Source organism: Gallinula chloropus (genome assembly GCF_964237585.1).
Source record: "Gallinula chloropus genome assembly, chromosome: Z".
In the NCBI taxonomy this organism is placed as follows: Eukaryota; Metazoa; Chordata; class Aves; order Gruiformes; family Rallidae; genus Gallinula; species Gallinula chloropus.
The window spans coordinates 3,906,312-3,927,575 of NC_140089.1; the positions used below are offsets into that span (position 1 = coordinate 3,906,312).

Sequence of the window (21,264 nt, forward strand, 5' to 3'; positions counted from 1 at the left end):
GTAGTAGTATTTCTAACAGCACAGCAGGGAGGTGGGTGTCTCCCATTAGCAGTACGGTGAATGAAGAAAGCCATCGGTCCCCAAGAATTCGCATCTGCTATGAAATAAGGTACTGTACCTGCTGAGGCCAGCTGCAGCTTGTGACCAGATTTAGCTGCTTTAGCAGTAATGCTTTCCCAGTGCTAATTCTTTACTTCTCTCTTCGGCAAAAGCCATCTATTTGCATTCCCTGTGTGGAGTTTCCCTGTTTACCTTGCAAAGGGGGGTGGGGACAGCTAATTGAAGATAATCTGAGTTATACTTGAGGCAAGAAAATTCATTTTTCATTGTGCTTACCTTGTTCACAATGCCTTCTGTCTGGTGTATCACATTCAAAAAACAGGCACTTCTGTTCAAGGAACAACTGCTGGCGTGTGTGATGTTAGAAAACAATCAGAATACATTTCCTATGCAACGTAGCAGGATGTTTATTAAATGTTGTTTGTACAGGTATCAACACTTCAAAATAAAACTGGTGTACCTCTGAGGTGTGACCTGCATAGCATTTTAATTTCATTTCTTTTGCATCTGGTATGAATTTTATCAGAATACTTGAAAGCTACAGGCTAAGGAACCAGTTCTTACTGCATACAGAAGTTCACAGAATAATGCAGGACTGTTTTGGAGTCAGTATTGAGGTAAAGTTCTGCCTGACAAATCACCAACCTTGCCTTGCAAGTAAAACTTCCATACTTTCTTTTGCTGATAACAGAATGGGTTTTGTTTTAAAACTGTTCTTTTATCAAATTTGGTAACAACACTAGTTATCAGGAACAGAATGGGGTTTTAAGTGAAAAAAAACACGAAAAAATAAAAATTGATGAATAGTAATCTGGCAACACTGATTAACACTGATAAGTAATCTTTTGTATCATCAAACGATGATAGGACACAGAGAATGCTGTGTCATTTCCTAAAGTTTCTGATCTGGGGAATAAGTTTTCTACACTTCTGCTCTTAGAAATAAAGCTAATGTTTCCAAACACTGTTTTTGCTATTCTCAGTATTCTTGTCCTGTTTTCCTAATTAAAATCTAATGCATCAAAATGCTGTACCACATTCTTCTGTATTTTTTTTTAGTTGCTGTTAAATTTCTGTCTTGTTTGTTCTGTAGCAAAGTAGGTAAATACATTAACAATTACATGGATCACTGTCATCTGCTGTCTCAACAGCTCTGTGAGGTAGAAAAGTTAGTATCACCTTAAGAGGCAGAGACACTGAGGCGAAGGACTGAAATCCCCATCACTAATCTGTGTACCACTAGTGAAAACTTGGATTAGATATCGTAAAGTTCAGCCATATATTCTTTCTAAATGAAATTTCTTTTCATTATTACAGTGATTCATTTATGTAACATTGTTAGATAGTGCAGTCCTTTCTTACTAAATGCTAAAATTAATAATTTAAATAGAATAACAGCTCTTCAAAACACTCTCACTATGTACTTTGCCCGTAATTACCACGGTCCTTTCAAGTAGTTTATATTAAAGTGCTCAGTGGTCAGTTATTTTCAGTCACCTGAATTCAGAAGTTCCGTAAGTTCTTTCAGAGAAGTCAGCTGCTGAGCAGCTTACATCTGTATCTCTCTTTTGCTGCAGTCATCAAGAATTTCACTGCTACTTTCAAGACTTGACTGCTAAAGCACAGAGCTGACTAGTGCAAATGCTTAGGCACAATTAAAACGCATACATTCATCTTCTGTGCAGAGGCAACACAATGGCATACAGCTTACTCCACCAGTGGGCATCCCAGAGAACCATAAAGAGGTGCATGTCTGCAAAACATTTGGCAGAAGAACAAAACAAAGACTCCCAAATCCTGCTGTTCAGCACTCTACAATTAAAAACAATTTTCCAGCATGTTTTTGGAGAGTATACTTGAAAACAAACAGAACCAAAGCATTAGTTCTGTTGGGACTCAGCCTACCTCCAGAATTATACCTCAAGCAGTACTAGGCTTGAGCAGTGTACCACCTAGCAACAATAGCTAATATGTGGCTTCATCCATATTGTCATCACTTCCAGCACCAAAGTCATCTCCATCTTCAAAATATGATGAAATGTAGTCATTTTCCTAAGCAAAAGGAAAAAAAAATAGTCACTGTGTCAGTGGAGGAGACAATTTACGTAGCAGGCTTCAAACTGGACTTGAGTAATCATGTTTTGAAACAGTGATCGGAGTTTTTCCTTATTTCTTGGGAAAGAAAAAGGAAGATACAATGAAGTTCTGATACCTCTGAGAGAAGAGGCATCCCTGGTTTAGGGATGAAAGTGAGTAATTGCACGCATCACTTGTGGCATGACATGTTCCTGCTCGCAAGGCCATTTTTCAGAGCTGTCTGGGAGTAAGGAATCTAAACCACCCACTTAAATTCACTAGAACACAATGTGGTGCAACAAATAAATCTGATGTAATAATGCCTTTTATTGCAAACACCCCTGCCCCCAGCATCAGAGAAGCTAGGGACATTTATTTGGCTGATGGCCAACACACAACTCAATGAGTGGGATCTGATTTTGTGTAAATAGGAAAGCTAACAACATACCTCTTCATGCTCCTCTTCATCATATTCCTCTGGTTCTTCGGCTTCTTCATCATCTTCACCCTCTTTGTCTTTTGTTTTGTCTTTTTCATCTTCAGATTTTTCTTCTTCATCATCCTTCTTTTCCAACTCCTGTCACAAGACAACCTCCTTTACAAGGTAGTCCTGTGATACAGCAGCAGCATACACCACGCTACCAAAACGTTATGCTGCAGGTAACAGCAAGACAACCAGCATAATCATGCTGTGTAATTGAGGGGGTTTTGGCAACATTTAAAACAACACAATGTGAAGTGGGATTACTTCATAAGGACTTACTGATCAAGTGTCTACCTAATGGGCTTGAAGTCTAGAGAAGTATGTCTTGTGTTACCCACCACTGTTCTAATAACTGACTGTAGAAGACTGTGTCATACTTGATAAAGCAACACCATGTGCTGTATATAATGATGCCTCTGTACCAAACAACTGATGGATCACCAGGAGCAAGACCTTGTATTCCCAAGACTCTCTGACCTTTCAGTTTCCCATTCCCACGTGGTGGGTAGTCGCCTCCAAAACCAAGGTCACTTTCTTCCCAAGTTTCTCCTCCCATGCATATCTTCCCTCTCAAGTTCTTAATTTCCAACATCAGTAAACTAGAAAACCAGCAATAGATTTTGAAGTTCTGGCACCAATTCCTCCTTCAATAAGCTCTAATAGTAACTTCATTGTTAGGCTACATTGTAAACAACAACCAGTTCTGTTCATACAGGAGCAAAGGGAATACTTTCCCACAGCCAGGCCCATCCGTATCCTCTCCCTGGTGCTACCACTCTGGAGAACAGTTGCCTCTCAGAGTAAAGAAACAAGTCCAGAAAAAAGGCTGCTTTGGTTATTCCATTTGTACCAAAAAAAGATACCACAGGTTTCATTTTCCTTCAGGAATTTCTAGTGTACAATTTAAAAGGAGTATGCATGTCTTACCTCAATTTTTTTCAACACATCCAGGTTACTTTTAGGCTCAGAGCTTTTTGCCTTTTTTTGTTTTGTACCTGCTGAAATAAAACACATCACTGTTGTTGTTTTAATAAGGAAGAACACAAATTCTCTAGTTTTGCTTGCTCCTAAGAGCTAATATCTTGAGTTTGTTATGGAAACCCCCCTATCATCCGTTTTAAAAATGCCTTATACATTGAGCTACATCATTCATGGGGGTGTAAATGCCCCATTTATGTTAGTGGTGCCTACAGGGCCAGTCTGAAACTTGCTTTGAACAGAGAGCTGACCAAAGCTTTGGCCAAAGTATGATGTTCAGCCTTTCAAAGTACTTTTCACTTACAGTGTCACAATATGTTAAGAAACTAGAACAAAACCTAATCTGTGTTTTTTTTTTCATCATCTTGGAAAGATAAAAACTCATTAATGTTATTAATGACATTAATGACATCTGGGTGCTTTAAATAGAAGGATTAATAAAAGGCAGACAGCAGAGTTTATTACCTGCAACACAGCAGGCATGGTTACTGCAGCTAGTTGGCTTTTGGGCTACCACTGGCTCTCATCTAATGAGTCCACAGTGAGCATTTTCATCTATTCCCTCGATTCATGATCACCAACTTTATCATGTTACTCCCTACAGTCCAACCCCATTATGCTACTTATGGCCAAAAATAGCATCCCATGTACCCAGCTAAGGAGCTACCTGAATTGCAGTACCCTAAACTGAAACTGACCCAATTCCAGGAGTGAAGTTGGACTTCACTAACACATGAGGAGAAACAAATTACAGGCCTGCACCTAACACAGTTTTACCCTCAGCAGATTAAAACTGCCTGCATAAAATGCCATACTGGTGTAGCTACACAGCTTCTGTTGGACAAGGTAGCCTCAGACAAGCTAGTCTATGTAACTTGCACCTTTTTTACATGAGGCTGCACTAAGGGGTCTCAGAAAGAACAAGAGCCTGCAGTGATGGAGGGGGTTATCCTTTCTGAAGCAGAAAGTAACTCAGTGTCACTAAAATATGTATTTTATCTGGCTAATAGTAAAGGAAGCAGAACACTTAGAAGCTGCATTTTGTCAAAGCATTTGTCATAAATAACATTCAGTTCATTTCAGTGTTTTGCATAGGAAGGGATTATGTGACAAAAGCACTGCACAGAGCTGAGGGGAGTCAAGCTGCTCTGTAGTAACATGAGAACAGCGTCAAAGCGAACACATCCAGAATGAAGTAGGCTTTAAAAAGAAAACAAGTGGAAAGTGCAACTCAGATCTATCATTTCTGCCCAAACCCCTGCAGGCTTTTAGAGAGAATGCCTACAGAACATTATAGCCTGGAAGTGAAGAGAGACACACAAGGGCTTTCCTTAAATACTGGGTGGCTCTAGAGCTTATCATAAAATTGGAGACACTGACCCATGGTTAGTACAGCTTGAAGCAAAACAGGCTCTTACATCCATGTAGCTTAGAGAAGCAATGGAGTATGATCTACTCTTTCAAAATACCTGTACTTGGTTTTTAAACACATACAACCGATTCCTATATACACATGCATATAGCTGGCCTGTAAAAGCTGAAAACAGTCAATGCTCTTTTTTGTCAGGCCCTGTTGCTATCTAGGATATGGTGGTCCACAGCCCAGGGTAAGTGTGGAAGAGATGTGGAATCCTACCCCAAGTTTTGTCACTGTGGAACCAGGTGATCAGGTCCTGGGTTAAAACATTTGGGGAAACCAGAAAGGGGGAGGGTGAGGGGTGTAAAAATAAAGCTGTCTCTGTACCTGACTATGTAACTGATCCCCAAACCACTCCTGCAATCTGGACCAGTAGAAGGGTAGGAAGTCTGTTAAACCTGTTTGAATTTTGGTCCAGATTCCCTTGACTCCCTCACCTTAATTCCACTCAGTTACAAAGTGTCACCTAAGATAGCTATCCTCAAAATACAGCAAGGGTATGTACCAGAAGGGCTAATGTGTCTCTAATCAGCTAATTACAAACCTCTTGAAGATTCCCAAAAGAACCTGAAACCACTGATTTTTGCTTTTAGAGAAACTTACTCTTTTAGTCCAATTAAATTCTGTTGGTCAGCTGATCTTTGCCATTACAACAATCAAGACAAATGTATTTTTAAGAGCAAATAGAGAAACTGGTACAAAGAAAGAGGAAAATTCCCCCACAGTAAGCAATGATTTTCTGTTTATGATAATCACAACACTGTAGCAAGGAATGATAAATTAACATTCATAATTTCACTGGATCTTGGGGAGCTAATAATTGCACACAGGCTTACAGAAGCCAATGCATTTTCTTCTTTTGAATGAAAAATGTGTGAACTGGTCTCATCTTTGGAGATTTTTCAAAAAAGTGTTTAATTTTCAGTTGAATCTTTAGTACCAGGGTTCTCAATGACACTCTTAAAAAGAACAAAGCTTCCAGCTGAGCCACTTTCCATGACTACTGCACATTCCCTTTTTTCTGTTTTATCCTTGAACTGAAAAATGACACACGAGGGACTTGAACAAAGAGAACAAGAAAGTAAACAATTAGATACATAAGACAGCTAGATATAGGAGGCCAAGTGTTACTTCACATCCACAGAGCAACAGACTTCTACAGAGAACTTAAAATAACAGTCATGCATGCTAGAAAACACTTTGAAAAACAAATACACATATGATGCTGTGTAATAAAAAAGGTTTGGGTTTTTTTTTCCCTGTAAGAATAACCAATACCAGCTCCAACTGCTGTTGAAGGATCTGGTTCACAACTCTGCAGAAGAAAGCTGAAAATAAACAAAAAAAGTAAAACCAGGGAAAATAGAAAATAACCTGCATTACATCACATATAAAAGGCTTAAAAGATGCAAAAGTCAACCAAATTGTGAACAAGGTAATTAACAAACCCAAAGCATAAAGGAAATCTGAATAGCCAGCTGTCCATTAAATAGAAGGATGAGTTAACTAAAGACAGAAACTTTGAAAACAAAAAGTTTTGTGGGTTGTTTTCTTTTAATCTTTCGCTGTTACACATCTCATAAGTTAACATGATACATCAGTATGAAAGGCAGGAAAGAAGATAAATCAGTTCTGGTGAATTAAAACATCCAACAGAAGCAAAGCAAAACCCAGAGAAGACAGGCAGACTAGTGAATTAATGCAAAGAAAATCTGCCAACCCCACTAATTATTCAGGTTAATTAATTTCTACCATTTTTTCCCCCCTAACCAGCTCCAGTATGTCTTCTATCACTCAAGAAGTGTGTATTAAATGGTTGTTAAAAATATGCAATATACCTTTTTTGGTCTTTTTCTTTGGCTTCATCTCTCTTGGGAGTCTCCTCCAATCTGTACAGAGAACAGCTTCAATACATATGGATGTCGATTCACAGCAGTAATCCTCCCCCTGCCACCCACCAAGGAAAGGCAGAGGCCCTGGTGTGCTTGATCCCAGTAACAATCATACCTAAATGTTTTAGCATGCAAGAGTTTTACAGAATTCTAATTGTAAATTGAGGAACCAGTGTGAGAACTGACATTTCGACCCCTAACAGACAACTTCCATCTACCCCAAAGAGACAAAAATCAGCCCTTCCAGTGACCTACATGGCCTTCAATTTACATTCTATAATTAAGTTTGCAGTAGTGAGCTACACAGATACAGCAGTTGAAGTTTAGTGTTATAAAACCCCCTGTGACTGAGACATCAAGTTGGATTACTTTTAGCAACTGTTCCCAGTTCAAAACTGGTGTCTGCATGGTGAATAAGGCAGAAGGAAAGTTACAGTGAGAGCTAAAGCTTACACTTTTGCTCTGAATTGTTTCAACTGAGTAAATAAAAAAAAATGTTGGTTTTTTTCCTCTTTTATTTCTTCGGATAAAGCAATGCCTCACCTTGATCTAAAAACATGCCAAGGGAATAACCCTCAATAGGGAATACATGATTTGTTAAAGGTTCGTATACTTTTCTTATTGCTTGAAAAACAATGAATCAAACACTTAAAGGAGTAGAGCATTTCACAATAAAGAATTAGCCTTTGCTAATCTCAGACATTACCTGGGGTCCACGCTGCATGCTCCTTTTCAGCGTCCTGGTACTTTTTACTGTACCTCTCAATTGCTATAGAGAAGGATGCAAAGAGTTATTGCTTCCAGTTAATTAAAAAGGAAATCCAGACACTGTCCTTGCTATTTTCCTGTAGCTAAACATTGTTTGTATTCAATCCCACATTGAATACTTTCTTGTGCTGTTGTCAAACACTTAAAAAACAGTTTAATGTCACTACTTTGTGCAGTTCTGTGATAATTCCTAGGACTAATCTTTTGTTAAGAACTTGCAAAACATGGATTTTATACCCCCAAGAAAGGTAAAAACCCCAAATACTGCTTTGCATTTTTGAAATATCAATTAAAACATTCTCCCCCCTGCAAAAATCCAACCGAAACCAACCCTCCACAATTTTTAGAATGTATAATTCTATCCTTGGAAAGCATGAAAACTTAAAATGCAGAGGGAGTCAGGTAAACTAGGTTGAAACATTAAATGAATGTTTCTACCCCTCAACAGTTGCACAACCAACCCTTTGCTACAAAGCTAGCAGTGACATTTATCACCACTGCTAAACATAAGGAGTATCCAGAACTCCCAGGTGTGTCTCAGACTGATCACGATCAGCTTCCAAGACTCTAAGTACTTCTGCAATGGCAAAGCTTTGCAGCATAGTGGAGATGTCTCCTAATGGAGATGTCTCCTAAACAGCAGCAGCACATTTTATCCCTTTAACCTCTTTACAGACACAAGAGCTAAACAGAGAAACACATTGTTACTAATACAGTAGTTATACACTGTCAAGTGCATCCATTTATACTGAAAAGACACTTTCTTGTACAATCTGTAGTGACAAAAGCAGTATCAAGGCAGCATTTTTAAATCAGCCCTGTTTTTTCTTGCCAAATTACCATGCCCAACTGCAAAGTCCACCCCCCACAAAATGACTGATTCTGATTGCACTAATAACTCACTACTCAAATCATTATATTTTTGTGGGTATTGTACAGAAAACAGTAACAATGGCAGTCTGTGACCTTCACAGCTGAAGGATTCCAACATACACACCAGAGAAAAGGAATGGAGAAGGAAGAAATCAGAAATGAAGCTAAATTTTACACTGAGTTTTAACAAGGGTGAGCAGAAGACCTACTTAAAACTGTGCAACAACAAGCTTGCATTTAATTACAGTGTTTCAGGGGACACTTAATGTAAGTGGCCTTCACTTGTACTGTAGGATGCTGTCAGCACGGAGATGGCAAGAAAATAGTGGTTTTGATTTCAGCTCCATGCTCTTCAGTGAGCTATTAACTGCTGGTGCCATCAGTAAAAAAAATATGTCTGACTGACTCTCACCACCCACAGATAACAAATTAATTCCAAACCACTGCCAAGGTGACAGCCACCCAGCCATAGCAGATATACCTACAAAACAGGAATGATTAATTTGAAGTAAGGAAAACACCGAACTTAGAATGGAATATGCCTGCCACTCACTCAAAAGAGTGCTGAAATGATCAAAATCTATCTATACAGCACACTAACCCATCAAAATTGCCAGGTAGTATTAAATGTGGCTTTAGTTTACTACCTGAATAATGAAAGACAGACAACTATGTTCTAATTAATTAAAAAGTTTGCCTTCTCACCCTTCAAAGGACCATTTGTTTCACAGATGTTGTGCTGAAGGTTTAATATGATCCACTTCCTCTTTTAGCAAAGCCAATTTAAGAAGATTCCTGCCCACAACCCCTCTCCTTGCCTTGCTCTTAGTCCTACCAGATGCTGTGATGAAATACAGAGGAGCAAAGGACTGTAAACCAGATAACAATGAAGATCAGTTAAAAATAATCTGCCCTGGGGGAAAGAAAGCAGTCTTCATAAAGCAAGGCCACTTCTGCCATTTAATGCAGTCCCAGAGACAACTGCATACCATCACTGAGATGAAAGCAAGCTTTTGAAGCTGCAGACCACCACTGATGTAATTATACCCCATCCCTCAGATGAGGTACTTGCGTACAACTAAAAGTTCAGCAAAATGTTACCAACTTACTCTTGCTGAGATGATGAGAACATCTGAACCATTATTTGAGTCTACCAAGTGGCTGTCTACCTGCTCTCCACACAATTGTTTTGGGTTGGTTTCTTTTTTTTTTTTTTTTTGGGGGGGGTGGGGGTGGTGGTTTGGTGTTGTTTTTTTTTCTTTTTTGGGAGGGAGAGGGGTGTGTTTGTTTTGTGAAAAAGTCTTCAAAGCTGGTGGTGCTGCTAAGGAGCACACTCAGAAAGGAGAGAGAGAGATCTCAGAAAGAAGGCTGCAAAAACAAAGACAATCTTGAGGGAACCAGCATGAATGATCACATCAGGTGATGTTGGAAAAGAGAGCTAATACATTCTCCTGAAGGGTCTTGCTCCTTGGAAATAAACCTGAAGAGCTATCAGGCAGGGCAGTTTTCCTTTCTTGTGCCTCAAACGGAAATAGCAAACTTCAAGCCTGAAAAAGATCAAGAGCACAACAAGCCTCTGATGAGATGAGAATCCAAAGACACTGAAATTTGTTTACTCAAGAAGATGAAAGAGGAAATGAGATAAAGTAGTAACATGGAATTCTTCTGCCATCACAAAGGGATCTAGAAATGAAGGTCAGATCTGTTCTCCTTGCCTCATAATCAAAGTTTTACCTGGCCAGGGTCCCCCCTGGGCCATGCTTGTGCTGCACTACAGCTGCCTGCTGCATCCTGGTGACTGCTGGCTCCAGCTGCAGGTCAGAGGCAATATTCTGCCTTTTGTGAGCCACATGTCTGGTCAGCAGTGTGCTCACAGCTTGTACCACAGAGTGCTGCTCCCTTTTATACAGCACTTCAGTACAAGAACAAGTGGACAATCAGTAAGGTGTGTTAAGCATTCAAAGGCTAATAAAAAAAAAAAAAAACCCACAACCAAACCCAAGAATCACACAGAGCCTCAAAAACCTCAGAATTCACCACCACACCATGAGCAAAAATTACCAAAACTTCCAAGGGGATTGACCTATGTACCTCTATCATATTGACACCAGGAGTACTCAGCCAGAAAATACTCTGATGGCTTTGGGGTGGAAATTAAACCTCATGTTTTAGAGTTCAAGTCAGCTTTCATTATTCAAGATCAGCATAAGATAGGAAAGAAAAGATTATTTGGTCTTGGGCCACTTTGAATGTCTCAGAATTTTTTATAAAGCTTTTGAAAGATTGCTTTTGGCACTGATGGGGGCAAGGGTCTGACAAATGCAGCATTTCCTAGTGTCTTCCATTTCCTATTTTCCTGCAGCAGCACTTGTCATTCATACCACTCAGAACAAACACTCAGGAGGATGACAGAACTACGCAAAAATCACAGACAAAAAGAAGCACTCTTCACAGCAATAACCTCCTGTGACTGCTAGATTTACAACACCCCATAGCATGGTAAACAGCCATGGAAGTCTTCCTGCCCTGCTCCCCTTTCCTTCTCGCCCACTACGCCAGTTTTCTGACCAGGAAGCTTGGATTTTAACAAGATAGTGATGTATGACAGGATGTCAAGTGTAACAGCATTTACTGTTATCAAACAGTACAAAGCGGTTAATTTTTAATTACATATAAGCAAAAGACATTCTTAAATCAAATAAAATTAAGCTTTGGCATCCAATCCAGCTCTACTTCTGATGCAAACCACAGGAGATCATTTGTCCTCATCTCAATCTTCATATTTCAGGTGAACTGTCAGTAATACTTACTGATCTTTCCTGAATGGACTTAGGGGGAAAAAGACATTAGTGTCTTTTAGAATGGCCAACTATTAAATATACCATCGATTGGCTTACATATGTCTTTACACTATTAAAATGGATGCTGAATTTAAAACTAGTACTTACTACAGATTTTTTTTTTGCCCCAAAGCATGGTTTTAAGGGTGTTACAGCATGTACAAACACCTATTTTGCTTGTACTATGTAGCGTATAATTGAAAAATCTGCATATACCTGGTCTAAATGTTTCTTACTGTATACCAAGTGGAACAGCCATTTGATACCACTCTTTTTCTCACAGAGTAGTTGCTTTCCAGTTACAACACTTGCATGCATGACCTACAACTTCAGTAACTGCAAAAGCAGAAGATTTCCCTGTCATCTTAAACTGCCAGTTTTCACTCCTCATTATCAGTGCAAAATACATATTCAACACGTGCATTTCACTATATCACCCTTCATGGAATAATAACTACTGAAGATATAAATAAAAAGCACACAAACAAACCTTCACGTTCTTCTTCTACTGTCAAAAAATAGGGCATTCTTTTCATAGTTCCTCTAAGATCTTGTTTTAAGGCCAACATGTAATCTTCATCTTCTCCTGTTTTCAGAGGCACTGGCTTATTGTCTGTACTCTGTACAAATTATGTTTATTATTTGTGAGGTCTTAATATCCATCAAAAATACAGGAAACACTATCAAAAGCTACAATAAACACAGCTAGCCACAGAGAAGTGCAACTATGTGTCATGTTACTTCACCAAGTAACTTTATTGCATTCTGAGTTTATAACTGTTATGGCTTCACTGTTTCTTACTGCAAAAATGTATCAGGAAATCAAGGGGGGGGGGGAAGATATTTAAAATGTGAAACTGTTATTCATAGTCATACTAAGTTCTTCATTCCTAAAAGAGGTTTTTCTAGCCAGCCTAAATTCCTCAGGGGCAATTCCTTCTCTCTCCAATCAGAGCAGTGCTTGTAAAACAAAAGGTTAGACAATGGCAGGACTAGGGGCAATGGATTAAAGCTGAAGGAAGGAAGGTTTAGATTAGATATTAGGGGGAAGTTTTTTACACAGAGAGTGGTGAGGGACTGGAACAGGTTGCCCAGAGAGGGGGCGGATGCCCGTCCCTGGGGTGTTCAAGGCCAGGTTGGCTGGGGCCCTGGGCAACCTTGAGTAGCTCCAGGCCTGGAGGTTGGTGGCCCTGCCTGTGGCAGGGGGGTTGGAGCTCTGTGATCTGTCCCTTCCAACCCAGGCCATTCTATGATTCTATGATTAAGCATGATTACTTTGAATGACATGGGCACCCTTTCCATGAGTATTGGATGAGCTTGGATGGGTACACCCTCGGCTGGGTAAGGAGCTGGCTGGAGGGCCGGGCTCAGACAGTGGTAGTAAATGGAGTTAAATCCAGCTGGCGACCGGTCACGAGTGGTGTTCCCCAGGGGTCGGTGCTGGGGCCTGTCCTCTTCAATATCTTTATTGATGACCTAGATGAGGGCATTGAGTGCACCCTCAGTAAGTTTGCAGATGACACTAAATTGGCTGGGAGTGTGGATCTGTCTGGGGGTAGCGAGGCCCTACAGAGGGATCTGGACAGGCTGGAGAGCTGGGCTGAAGCCAATGGCATGAGGTTCAACAAGAGCAAATGCCGAGTCCTGCACTTTGGCCACAACAAGCCCAGGCAGCGCTATAGGCTTGGGGTGGAGTGGCTGGAGGACTGTGTGGAGGAAATGGACCTGGGGGTACTGATTGATGCACGGCTGAACATGAGCCGACAGTGTGCGCGGGTGGCCAAGAGGGCCAATGGCATCCTGGCTTGCATCAAAAATAGTGTTACTAGTAGGAACAGGGAGGTGGTTGTCCCCCTGTACTCAGCACTTGTGAGGCCGCATCTCGAGTACTGTGTTCAGTTTTGGGCCCCTCACTACAGGGAAGACATTGAGGCCCTGGAACGCGTTCAGAGGAGGGCTACTAAGCTGGTGAGGGGTCTGGAACACAGGCCTTACGAGGAGCGGCTGAGGGAGCTGGGATTGTTCAGCCTGGAGAAGAGGAGGCTCAGAGGAGACCTTATGGCTCTCTATAGCTTCCTTAAGGGGGGTTGTAGTGAGCTAGGGGTCGGCCTCTTCTCCCGTGTAGACAGCGACAGAACTAGAGGGAATGGTATCAAGCTGCGGCAGGGAAGGTTCAGGCTGAACATTAGGAAGCACTACTGCTCTGAAAGGGTAGTCAGGCACTGGAATGCACTGCCCAGGGAGGTGGTGGAGTCACCTACCCTGGGGGTGTTCAAGGAAAGACTGGACGTTGTATTGAGGGACATGGTTTAGTGGGAGCTAGTAGTAATAGGTGAATGGTTGGACTGGATGATCTTTTAGGTCTTTTCCAACCTTGATAATTCTGTGATTCTGTGATTCTGTGAAACCGATGGTGTTGCCATACAACCAGGTAGCACAACACACAATTCTGTATCTCTCAGATTGAAATGAATCATCAAGGTTTGGATTTTTTGAGTTTTGGGGGTTGTTTTTCTGTTTTTGAGCTACGAAAATTGGGGAAAATAAATAAGCAAGAATAGTTTTTAAAACATCCCAAACACTAGAGCCAGAGACGGAGTTACAGAATGGATGCTGTTCCTCTCACACCACAGGCGGTACGCAGCCAACACCCGAGAGGTAGGTTGGTGCAAAGCATGAAGTGATGTCACAAGCCCCAGTGCTGGATCACATGAGGAGCTGACTGCTGCCAGCTGCATTAGCTAGCTGGACAATGTTTTAAGTCACTCATGTTGCTGACAGTAAGCTGATAGTCCTTAAATGGGCTTCTAAATGCATTTGTGGGAAACTTGGGAGAACTTAAAAAGTGTCCATTAGAAATATGTAATAGCAACAATTCACTGCTTAGAATAATTCCCATGTCAGTCATTCAACAGCTGTGATACCCTTTTGGTTACTGCCAAGTCATTAAAACCAACTCTTTAAAATTTTATTAACCCTAGTGATAGGGTCCCACCACAGTGGCAACTCTGTGCCACTGGGTTAACTTTTGAGTCTTTTGAATGGCACTAGTTTTTCTCTGAAAATAATAGAGTGATTTGGGTTGGAAGGGACCTAAAATTTAACTAAGTTCTGAAACTTGGCCCCCAGAGAGATGGTAAGCATCTTTAGGTTCTCTGTGGTATACTTTAGAAATACTGGGGGTGTTAATTCTCCTACGTGGCTGGTCCTCTGCTAAATGTAACCACAGAAGTGGTAGTTCACACAGAATTCAGTTTCCCTGTGCTTTCAAGTAGACTGCATTCACATCACACAACTTAATTATAAACTATGAAATCACACAATTTAATTGTTAAAGTTGGACTAAGAGGGTATACCACATCTGGTTCAGAGGTCAAAACCTTGGGTGAAGCAACTATCCAGAGAAACCTCAGCATAGCACCAATTATGTGCTGAACTGGGAGGTTCTCTATCATAACATGCAAGGCTGAGAAAAACTTCACAGATCTCAACCAAATCCTGACATAACTGGGAAGCTGTCTCACATAAAAATGCAACATTTTAAGACTGGTTTTGTGCCTCAACATTACCCAAGCTTCCCTGAACAGCAGAACTCGGTCAGAAGATATTCCTTCCCCTTTAATTACATTTGGGATGTATTTGAAAATTAAGTTTCCTTAAATACATAAAATATATCAGTTATTTTCAAATTCTGGCTACCAAGGTGCAAGACAAATCTTCAAAAATCTTTCATGTTTAGATCAACAGTAAGTTTCCAAAAATAATTAAATCCATTCACATCTTCAAAGACTAGTGTAACTTCATTTCAAGCAAATTCAGGTACACAGCATCTCTGTTACTGTAATGTCCAGAAAAACAAATAATGGGCTTTAATGAACAAACATCCTGCAAGAAATTTTGTTAAATACAGGATACAACAGCTAGCAAAGGAACAGGAAGTGGTAATAAGACAAACAATTGCATAAAGCACTTCAAAACTGTCCTGAACTGCTTAGGGATGCTGATATACTTTATTACATTACCCCAGCATGACTCTGAATACACTTTAGCTGAGCACAGAGGGTGTGCTCTAAGATACTCACTGTACTTACAGGAAAAGGTGGTGGAGGGGTACACGCGACGTCAGGTAGAGCTGCACCTTTAGCAAAGCCAATCGCCTCGATGTTGAAGGTAAACGCAGCACGTCCCCTTCCTCTACCTGACCCAGCCATGTGGAGGTGCTGAAAACATCACAGATTTTTCAAGTTAAACATCAGATGCATGTGTTTATTACCTCTCCAAATTAACACCTAACGAAGATTACAGTAATTTAAAAACCACTCTCAAAGGGGATTTCAAGTAGCAAGCCACTTCTAATGCTCATCTCAGGTTCTTCCACATACTACAAATTTGCTATGTGCCTAAAATCAGCTCCATTCCCTCATTTCTGTTAGCTATCTCTGCATGCCTGAAATCACCTAAGGAAATTTTAAGCAATTTCATTCCTGAAATTACCTAGGAATTTTAAAATTTCTTCTGTTAAACCTTAGCTGTACCAACTTCAGTTCAATCAGGGCAGAAGAAACAGAAACAAGGTGTGTGTGGGGTGGGGGTGGTTGTAAGAACAAAGGAGTTCAAGGACCCTGAACTTTTAATGAACAGATTTTGCAGCTTCTGAACTTTCCTCCCCCACAAAAAAAACCTAAAACCCTGTGTTTGTCACTCATGGCTTCTTTGGCCTTCAGATGATTTTTTTTGGGGGGCAGTATTGAGCCAAAAGCAAAGAGGTTCAAGGTAAGAGCATCAAGGAGTCCAGCATGCCTACAAGCTAAGTGCTGAAAAAAAAGAGGTTCTCTCTAACTAAAATATTTATCTAAGGCTGTAAAATAGCCTGCAAAACTAAATTTAACATCCCATCTCATCACCTTCACTGTTACACCAATATTCATCACAGGATGGCCCACAGGTTGGCAAGCAAAGCAAAACATAAGAAATCAAAAGAAATCAACTTTCCAAAGAAGATGTCAAGAAACAGGATCCAAAAGAACCCCGACTGAAGCCATGTCCTACAGCTCACACCCCAAAGACCTTGAAGGCTCCAGCCCAGAAATCCCACATGCCATTCACCATTAACTGCAAGGTTACTGTACAGCACCCTCTTTGGTAAGACTCCCTCTGTGCCAGGCTTCCTGCTCTACGTGTGCCACCACATATATTCCCACCATCACGGTGTGGGTGAGAGAGCCTGTTCAAACAGGAGACAGCAAACAGCACGATACCTACAGCTTTCCATACACTCATCTAAGTCATTGAGTAATCTAGGGGAGAATTATGGTTAGGAGCAAAGAAACGCATATCTAAGATTAATATCTTTTAAGATGTACACAAATGGAAGCAATGGCCTTTTTATTAAATGCCAGTGACAAACATGTTGTTGCATGCTTTTTCCTACTTACTATTTTCAACAGGAATAAACTCTGCTTGGATAAAGCAAAATCACATTATATAGTTCCACATCACTCAGCTGCACAGGAAACTGCCTAAAAATAGGCAGGGAGACCTAAATAAATCATGTTAAGAAAGACAACAAAGCAAAAGCTAAGCCTGGGCATTTAATTAACTGGAAAGGAAAAAAAAAAAAGAAAAAAGAAGTAACAAACTAATTTGAAAACACCATGAAAAGCAAGACGTGAAGTTGGCAGAATGGAGAAAGATAAAAGATAAAGCCCCAAATATGAACAGTTATATTGCCTAGGCATGAAGAAAAGGGAACCAACAACAGAAGAGCAACAGGAAAAAAAAAAGCTAAGGGAGATGTTCAGATATCAAGGGGAAGTACATTGTTTGCATTTAATATATTGAATGCTAAGGCATTTTGAAATGCTGCTTTAAAATGAACTCTTGTTAAGATTCTCTTGAAACAGCACATTAGTCTGATGAGAAGCAACGAGCTCTAAAACTAGCAGTATTTCAACACAAGTCATACTGAAACCTGTAACATTTTCCAGCACATTGGCTTAGAATGCTTATGTCTACTAACACTGTAACATGACAGTGACACATATCTGGCGAAACCCTGAAGGAAAAGCTGAGCTGAACAGGCATGACAAAATCACCACGAGTGTCTAGCTGGATGAGGCATGCCTAATGGACCACCTGGGTGCACTACTGTGTTTATAAAGTAGTTTGTGCGTCATTCACTGTGCAAATGAGATGGTGAATTTCAGATTTAGGCTCTTAAAATTCCTTCAGAACTACGTACGCCGCTGCCCAGGCAGTCGGGTCAGTCAGGGGAAGGCTGCAGAGGCCTTTGGGAGGGAAAGGCGTGTGGAGACGGGGTCCCTGCCAGCTGCGAGGCGTCAGGCTTGAGGGAAGGCGGGTGGGCTCCCGTTACTGAGTGTCGTCCTCAGAGCTGAATTGCCGCGTTCGGATCCTTGACTCTCAGTGACAGGTGCAATCAGCGAAGGGGGGATAAAGGAGAGAGGACAGAAATTTAAGCACTGAGGTCTTGTGGGTCTTTTACCTGATGCCGCTGATGGTAAACGGGTCAATGCACTTGACACGACGGCCACAAGCCCCGGCCATGTGGGCACACACACCCCTCGGCTCCCTCTTCCCGGCACCCGGCCCCGAGTCGCCAGAAGGTCCCTCCCGCTCACCGCTCCCCTCACGACCCGGGCTTTGCAAACGGGTCTCTGCCGCCGGCCCCGGGCAGCGCCCGGCCCATGTCACGGCAGGGGGAGGGGGCTTCAACCCCCCTCCCTCGTTCCCCCACCCCGTGGCTGAGCCCTCCCGGCCGCTTCAGAGCTCCCTCATCCGCCCCTCAGGGCTCCCTCGCACCCGCCTCAGGGCTCCCTCGCACCCGCCTCAGGGCTTCCGCCCGACCACCCCTCAGGAATCCTCCGCCTCAAGGATCACTCGCCCCAGGGATCCCTCCCGACCGCCCCTTAGGGCTCCCGACCGCCCCTTAGGGACCCCCCCCCCGCCCCTTAGGGACCCCCCCCCGCCTCAGGGACTCCCCCCCGCCTCAGGGACTCCCCCCCGCCTCAGGGACTCCCCCCCGCCTCAGGGACTCCCCCCCGCCCGCACCTCGGCATTCCCTTCCGACCGCCCCTCAAGGATCCCTCACCCACGCCTCGGCACTCCCTCCCGACCGGCTCACCGATAACCCCCTCGCTCACCCGCCCACCGCCGCGCTCCTCCCGCGGCTGCCGCAGTGGGCCGGGCTCCAGGCCGCCCCGCCCGCCGCCGCGACGCTGAGGGCGCGGAGCGGGGTGGGGGAGGAGGAAGAGGAGGAGGAGGAAGGGATCGGGGACACAACTCGTCGTCAGGGAGCGGCGGCCGGGCGATGTCGGCGCTGGAGTGGTTCGCTCACAAGCCCCTGGGCGGCGGCATCTTCTGGATCCAAGAGCGCTTCTACGAGTCGGGCAACCGGGCCAACATCTGGCTGGTGCGGGGCTCGCAGCGGGACGTGGTGATCGACGCGGGGCTGGGGCTGCGCAGCCTGCCCGACTACCTGCGCGCCTCCGGGCTGCTGGCGCCGGCGGAGGGAGCCGGGCCGCGGCCGCTGCTGGCCGTCGCTACCCACGTCCATTTCGACCACTCGGGCGGGCTGCAGCACTTCGAGGAGGTGGCGGTGCACAGCGCCGAGGCGGCGGCCCTGCTGCGAGGCGATAACTACGAGGCCGTCACCTGGCTGTCGGACCGGGAGGTGGCGCGGCCGCCGCGGCCCGGCTGGCGGGCACGGCAGTTCCGCGTCCCGCCCGTCCGGCCCACCCGCCTGCTACAGGAGGGTAAGGGGCGGCCGGGGCTGGAGGTTTGGCTTCCTCGCTGGAGTTGGGGTTTGCGCTGGTGCCCGAGAAGCTGAAGTAATTAATTGTGGTTTTGCCTCAGCTGGGAGCTGGGCGCCACGCAGCCGCTTTGCTTTTTTGGGGAGGGGGTGGGGGAAGATTGAGGGAGGGATAAAGGGAGGGAGAAGAAACCCCAAGGAACCAAAACCTGTCTGTGTGGGATAAGGAGGGTTTACTGGGATAGCAGAAAGAGAGATATACCAATAATAACAGGAATTCATAGCAAAATATCCCATACTGGTGACACACAACGCAGTGTCTCACCGAGCCGCGCAGCTCAGGCCGTACAGCTCGGAGCTGTCCTGAAACCGGACCCTTCCCAAAACTGCGTGTCCTGGAGCTGCCTCCTCCTCCCCCCCACCAGCCCCCCTTTAGGCTGAGCATGAGGTAATTGGCATGGAATACTCCCTTTGGCCAGCTCGGGTCGCCTGTCCTGGCTGTGTCCCCTCCCTCCTCCGTTAGCGGGGCAATAGGAACAGCTGAAAAGTCCCTGACTGCTTGGCAGCAACTAGCATCTGCTGGAAGCACCAGTTCAGGGGCTAGTACAGTGAGAACACATTCCCATTTAAGCTGGCAAAAAAACAACTTACTGTTAAGGAGCTTCTATTTCTAAAGATCTAATTGAACCAGATGAAAGTATGTGAAGGCTAGTCTTGGTTCTCTTTTAGGAATTTATGTTTTAGAAGTAACAGCAGTGCAATTCTAGGCAAATTGAGGGTAAAATGATAATAAATTGTGAAATGCTTACTTTGCAAACTGTGAAGGGAGGCCCAGCTTAGATGTGTGTGTGCCCAGGCAGCCTGGAAAGCCAATGGCATCCTGGCTTGTATCAAAAATAATGTGGCCATCAGGTCTGAGGAGGTGATTGTGCCCCTGTACTGTGCACTGGTGAGGCTGCACCTCGAGTGCTGGGTCCAGTTCTGGGATCCTCACCATAAGAAGGACACTGAGGTCCTGGAGCATGTCCAGAGAAGGGCAACCAGGCTGGGGAAGGGGCTGGAGGGCAAATCCTCTGAGGAGCAGCTGAGGGAGCTGGGGTTGTTGAGCCTGGGGAAGAGGAGGCTGAGGGGAGACCTTATCACCACCTACACTGACCTGCCAGGAGGGTGCAGAGAGGTGGGCTATTGTCTCTTCAGCCAGGGGACAGGAGATGGGAAATGGCCTCAAGCTGCACCAGGGCAGGGTCAGGTTAGATGTTAGAAAAAAATTTTTTAGTAAAAATGTTGTCAGGGCCTGGCACAGGCTGCCCAGGGAGGGGGCTGAGTCACCTTAACACCTTCCCTGGATGTGTTAAGGGTTGATGAGGTACTTAGGGATATGGTTTAGCTTAGGATGGGAACGGTTGGACTTGATGATCTCAAAGATCTTTTCCAACCTTGTGACTCTGTGATTCTGTGTTCTGTTTCTTTCTTGTTTTATTTCCTTGCCCCTTTGCTGTGGGTATACATGGTGCAGGGGATGTGATCAGCCTGGGGGACCGACAGCTCACTGTCATGCACATGCCTGGCCATTCCAGAGGCAGCATTTGCTTACACGACAAAGACCACAAGATTCTGTTCAGCGGAGACGTGGTGTATGATGGATCCATGATTGACTGGCTTCCCTACAGCAGGATAAGCGACTACGTTGCAAGCTGCCGGCGCCTTATGGAGTTGGTGGACAGAGGGCTGGTGGAGAAGGTACTGCCTGGGCACTTCAACATATTTGGGGCAGAAAGGCTGAGGAGGTTAGCTTCCAACTACATTTCGCAAGCTGGAGTTTGCCACAAGGTTTCTACTTGTGCCATGAGATCCATTGCCAGCGTAGCGCTTCGGGTGGCCAACTCCAGAGTTGCTTCCTAGTGACAGTGTCTTTTGTGTGATCATTCCCTGCTGGGAAAAACAAATGGCTTGTGGCAGTGTCAGTAGGAGCAAAAGCAGTGTGTGTTAGTGAAAAGCTGGCAAATTTCAGATGAGCTGTAAAAATTCCCCCTATTTTTGCCTACTTTATTCCTATTTTTATAAAAAGTATGTGATCTGGTAGCATTTACCAAAGTTACTGTTTTTAT

At 43.6% G+C, this 21,264-nt stretch overlaps 2 protein-coding genes across 2 annotated transcripts; one reads left to right on the forward strand and one right to left on the reverse strand.

Annotated features, from left to right (window-relative positions):
- Window positions 1-1,763: 1,763 nt before the first annotated feature.
- On the reverse strand, window positions 1,764-15,599 carry POLR3G (RNA polymerase III subunit G; the record flags this gene model as incomplete). Its single annotated transcript, XM_084278696.1, has 7 exons — window positions 1,764-2,112; window positions 2,585-2,713; window positions 3,548-3,618; window positions 6,854-6,904; window positions 7,614-7,676; window positions 11,879-12,008; window positions 15,480-15,599. 7 exons carry the CDS (start codon window positions 15,597-15,599, stop codon window positions 2,026-2,028), a joined length of 651 nt encoding a protein of 216 aa, XP_084134822.1. The 3' UTR covers window positions 1,764-2,025.
- Window positions 15,600-18,715: 3,116 nt separating this feature from the next.
- On the forward strand, window positions 18,716-21,058 carry MBLAC2 (metallo-beta-lactamase domain containing 2; the record flags this gene model as incomplete). Its single annotated transcript, XM_084279007.1, has 2 exons — window positions 18,716-19,160; window positions 20,673-21,058. The coding sequence occupies 2 exons, from the start codon at window positions 18,716-18,718 to the stop codon at window positions 21,056-21,058; spliced, it is 831 nt and encodes a 276-aa protein (XP_084135133.1).
- Window positions 21,059-21,264: the final 206 nt, after the last annotated feature.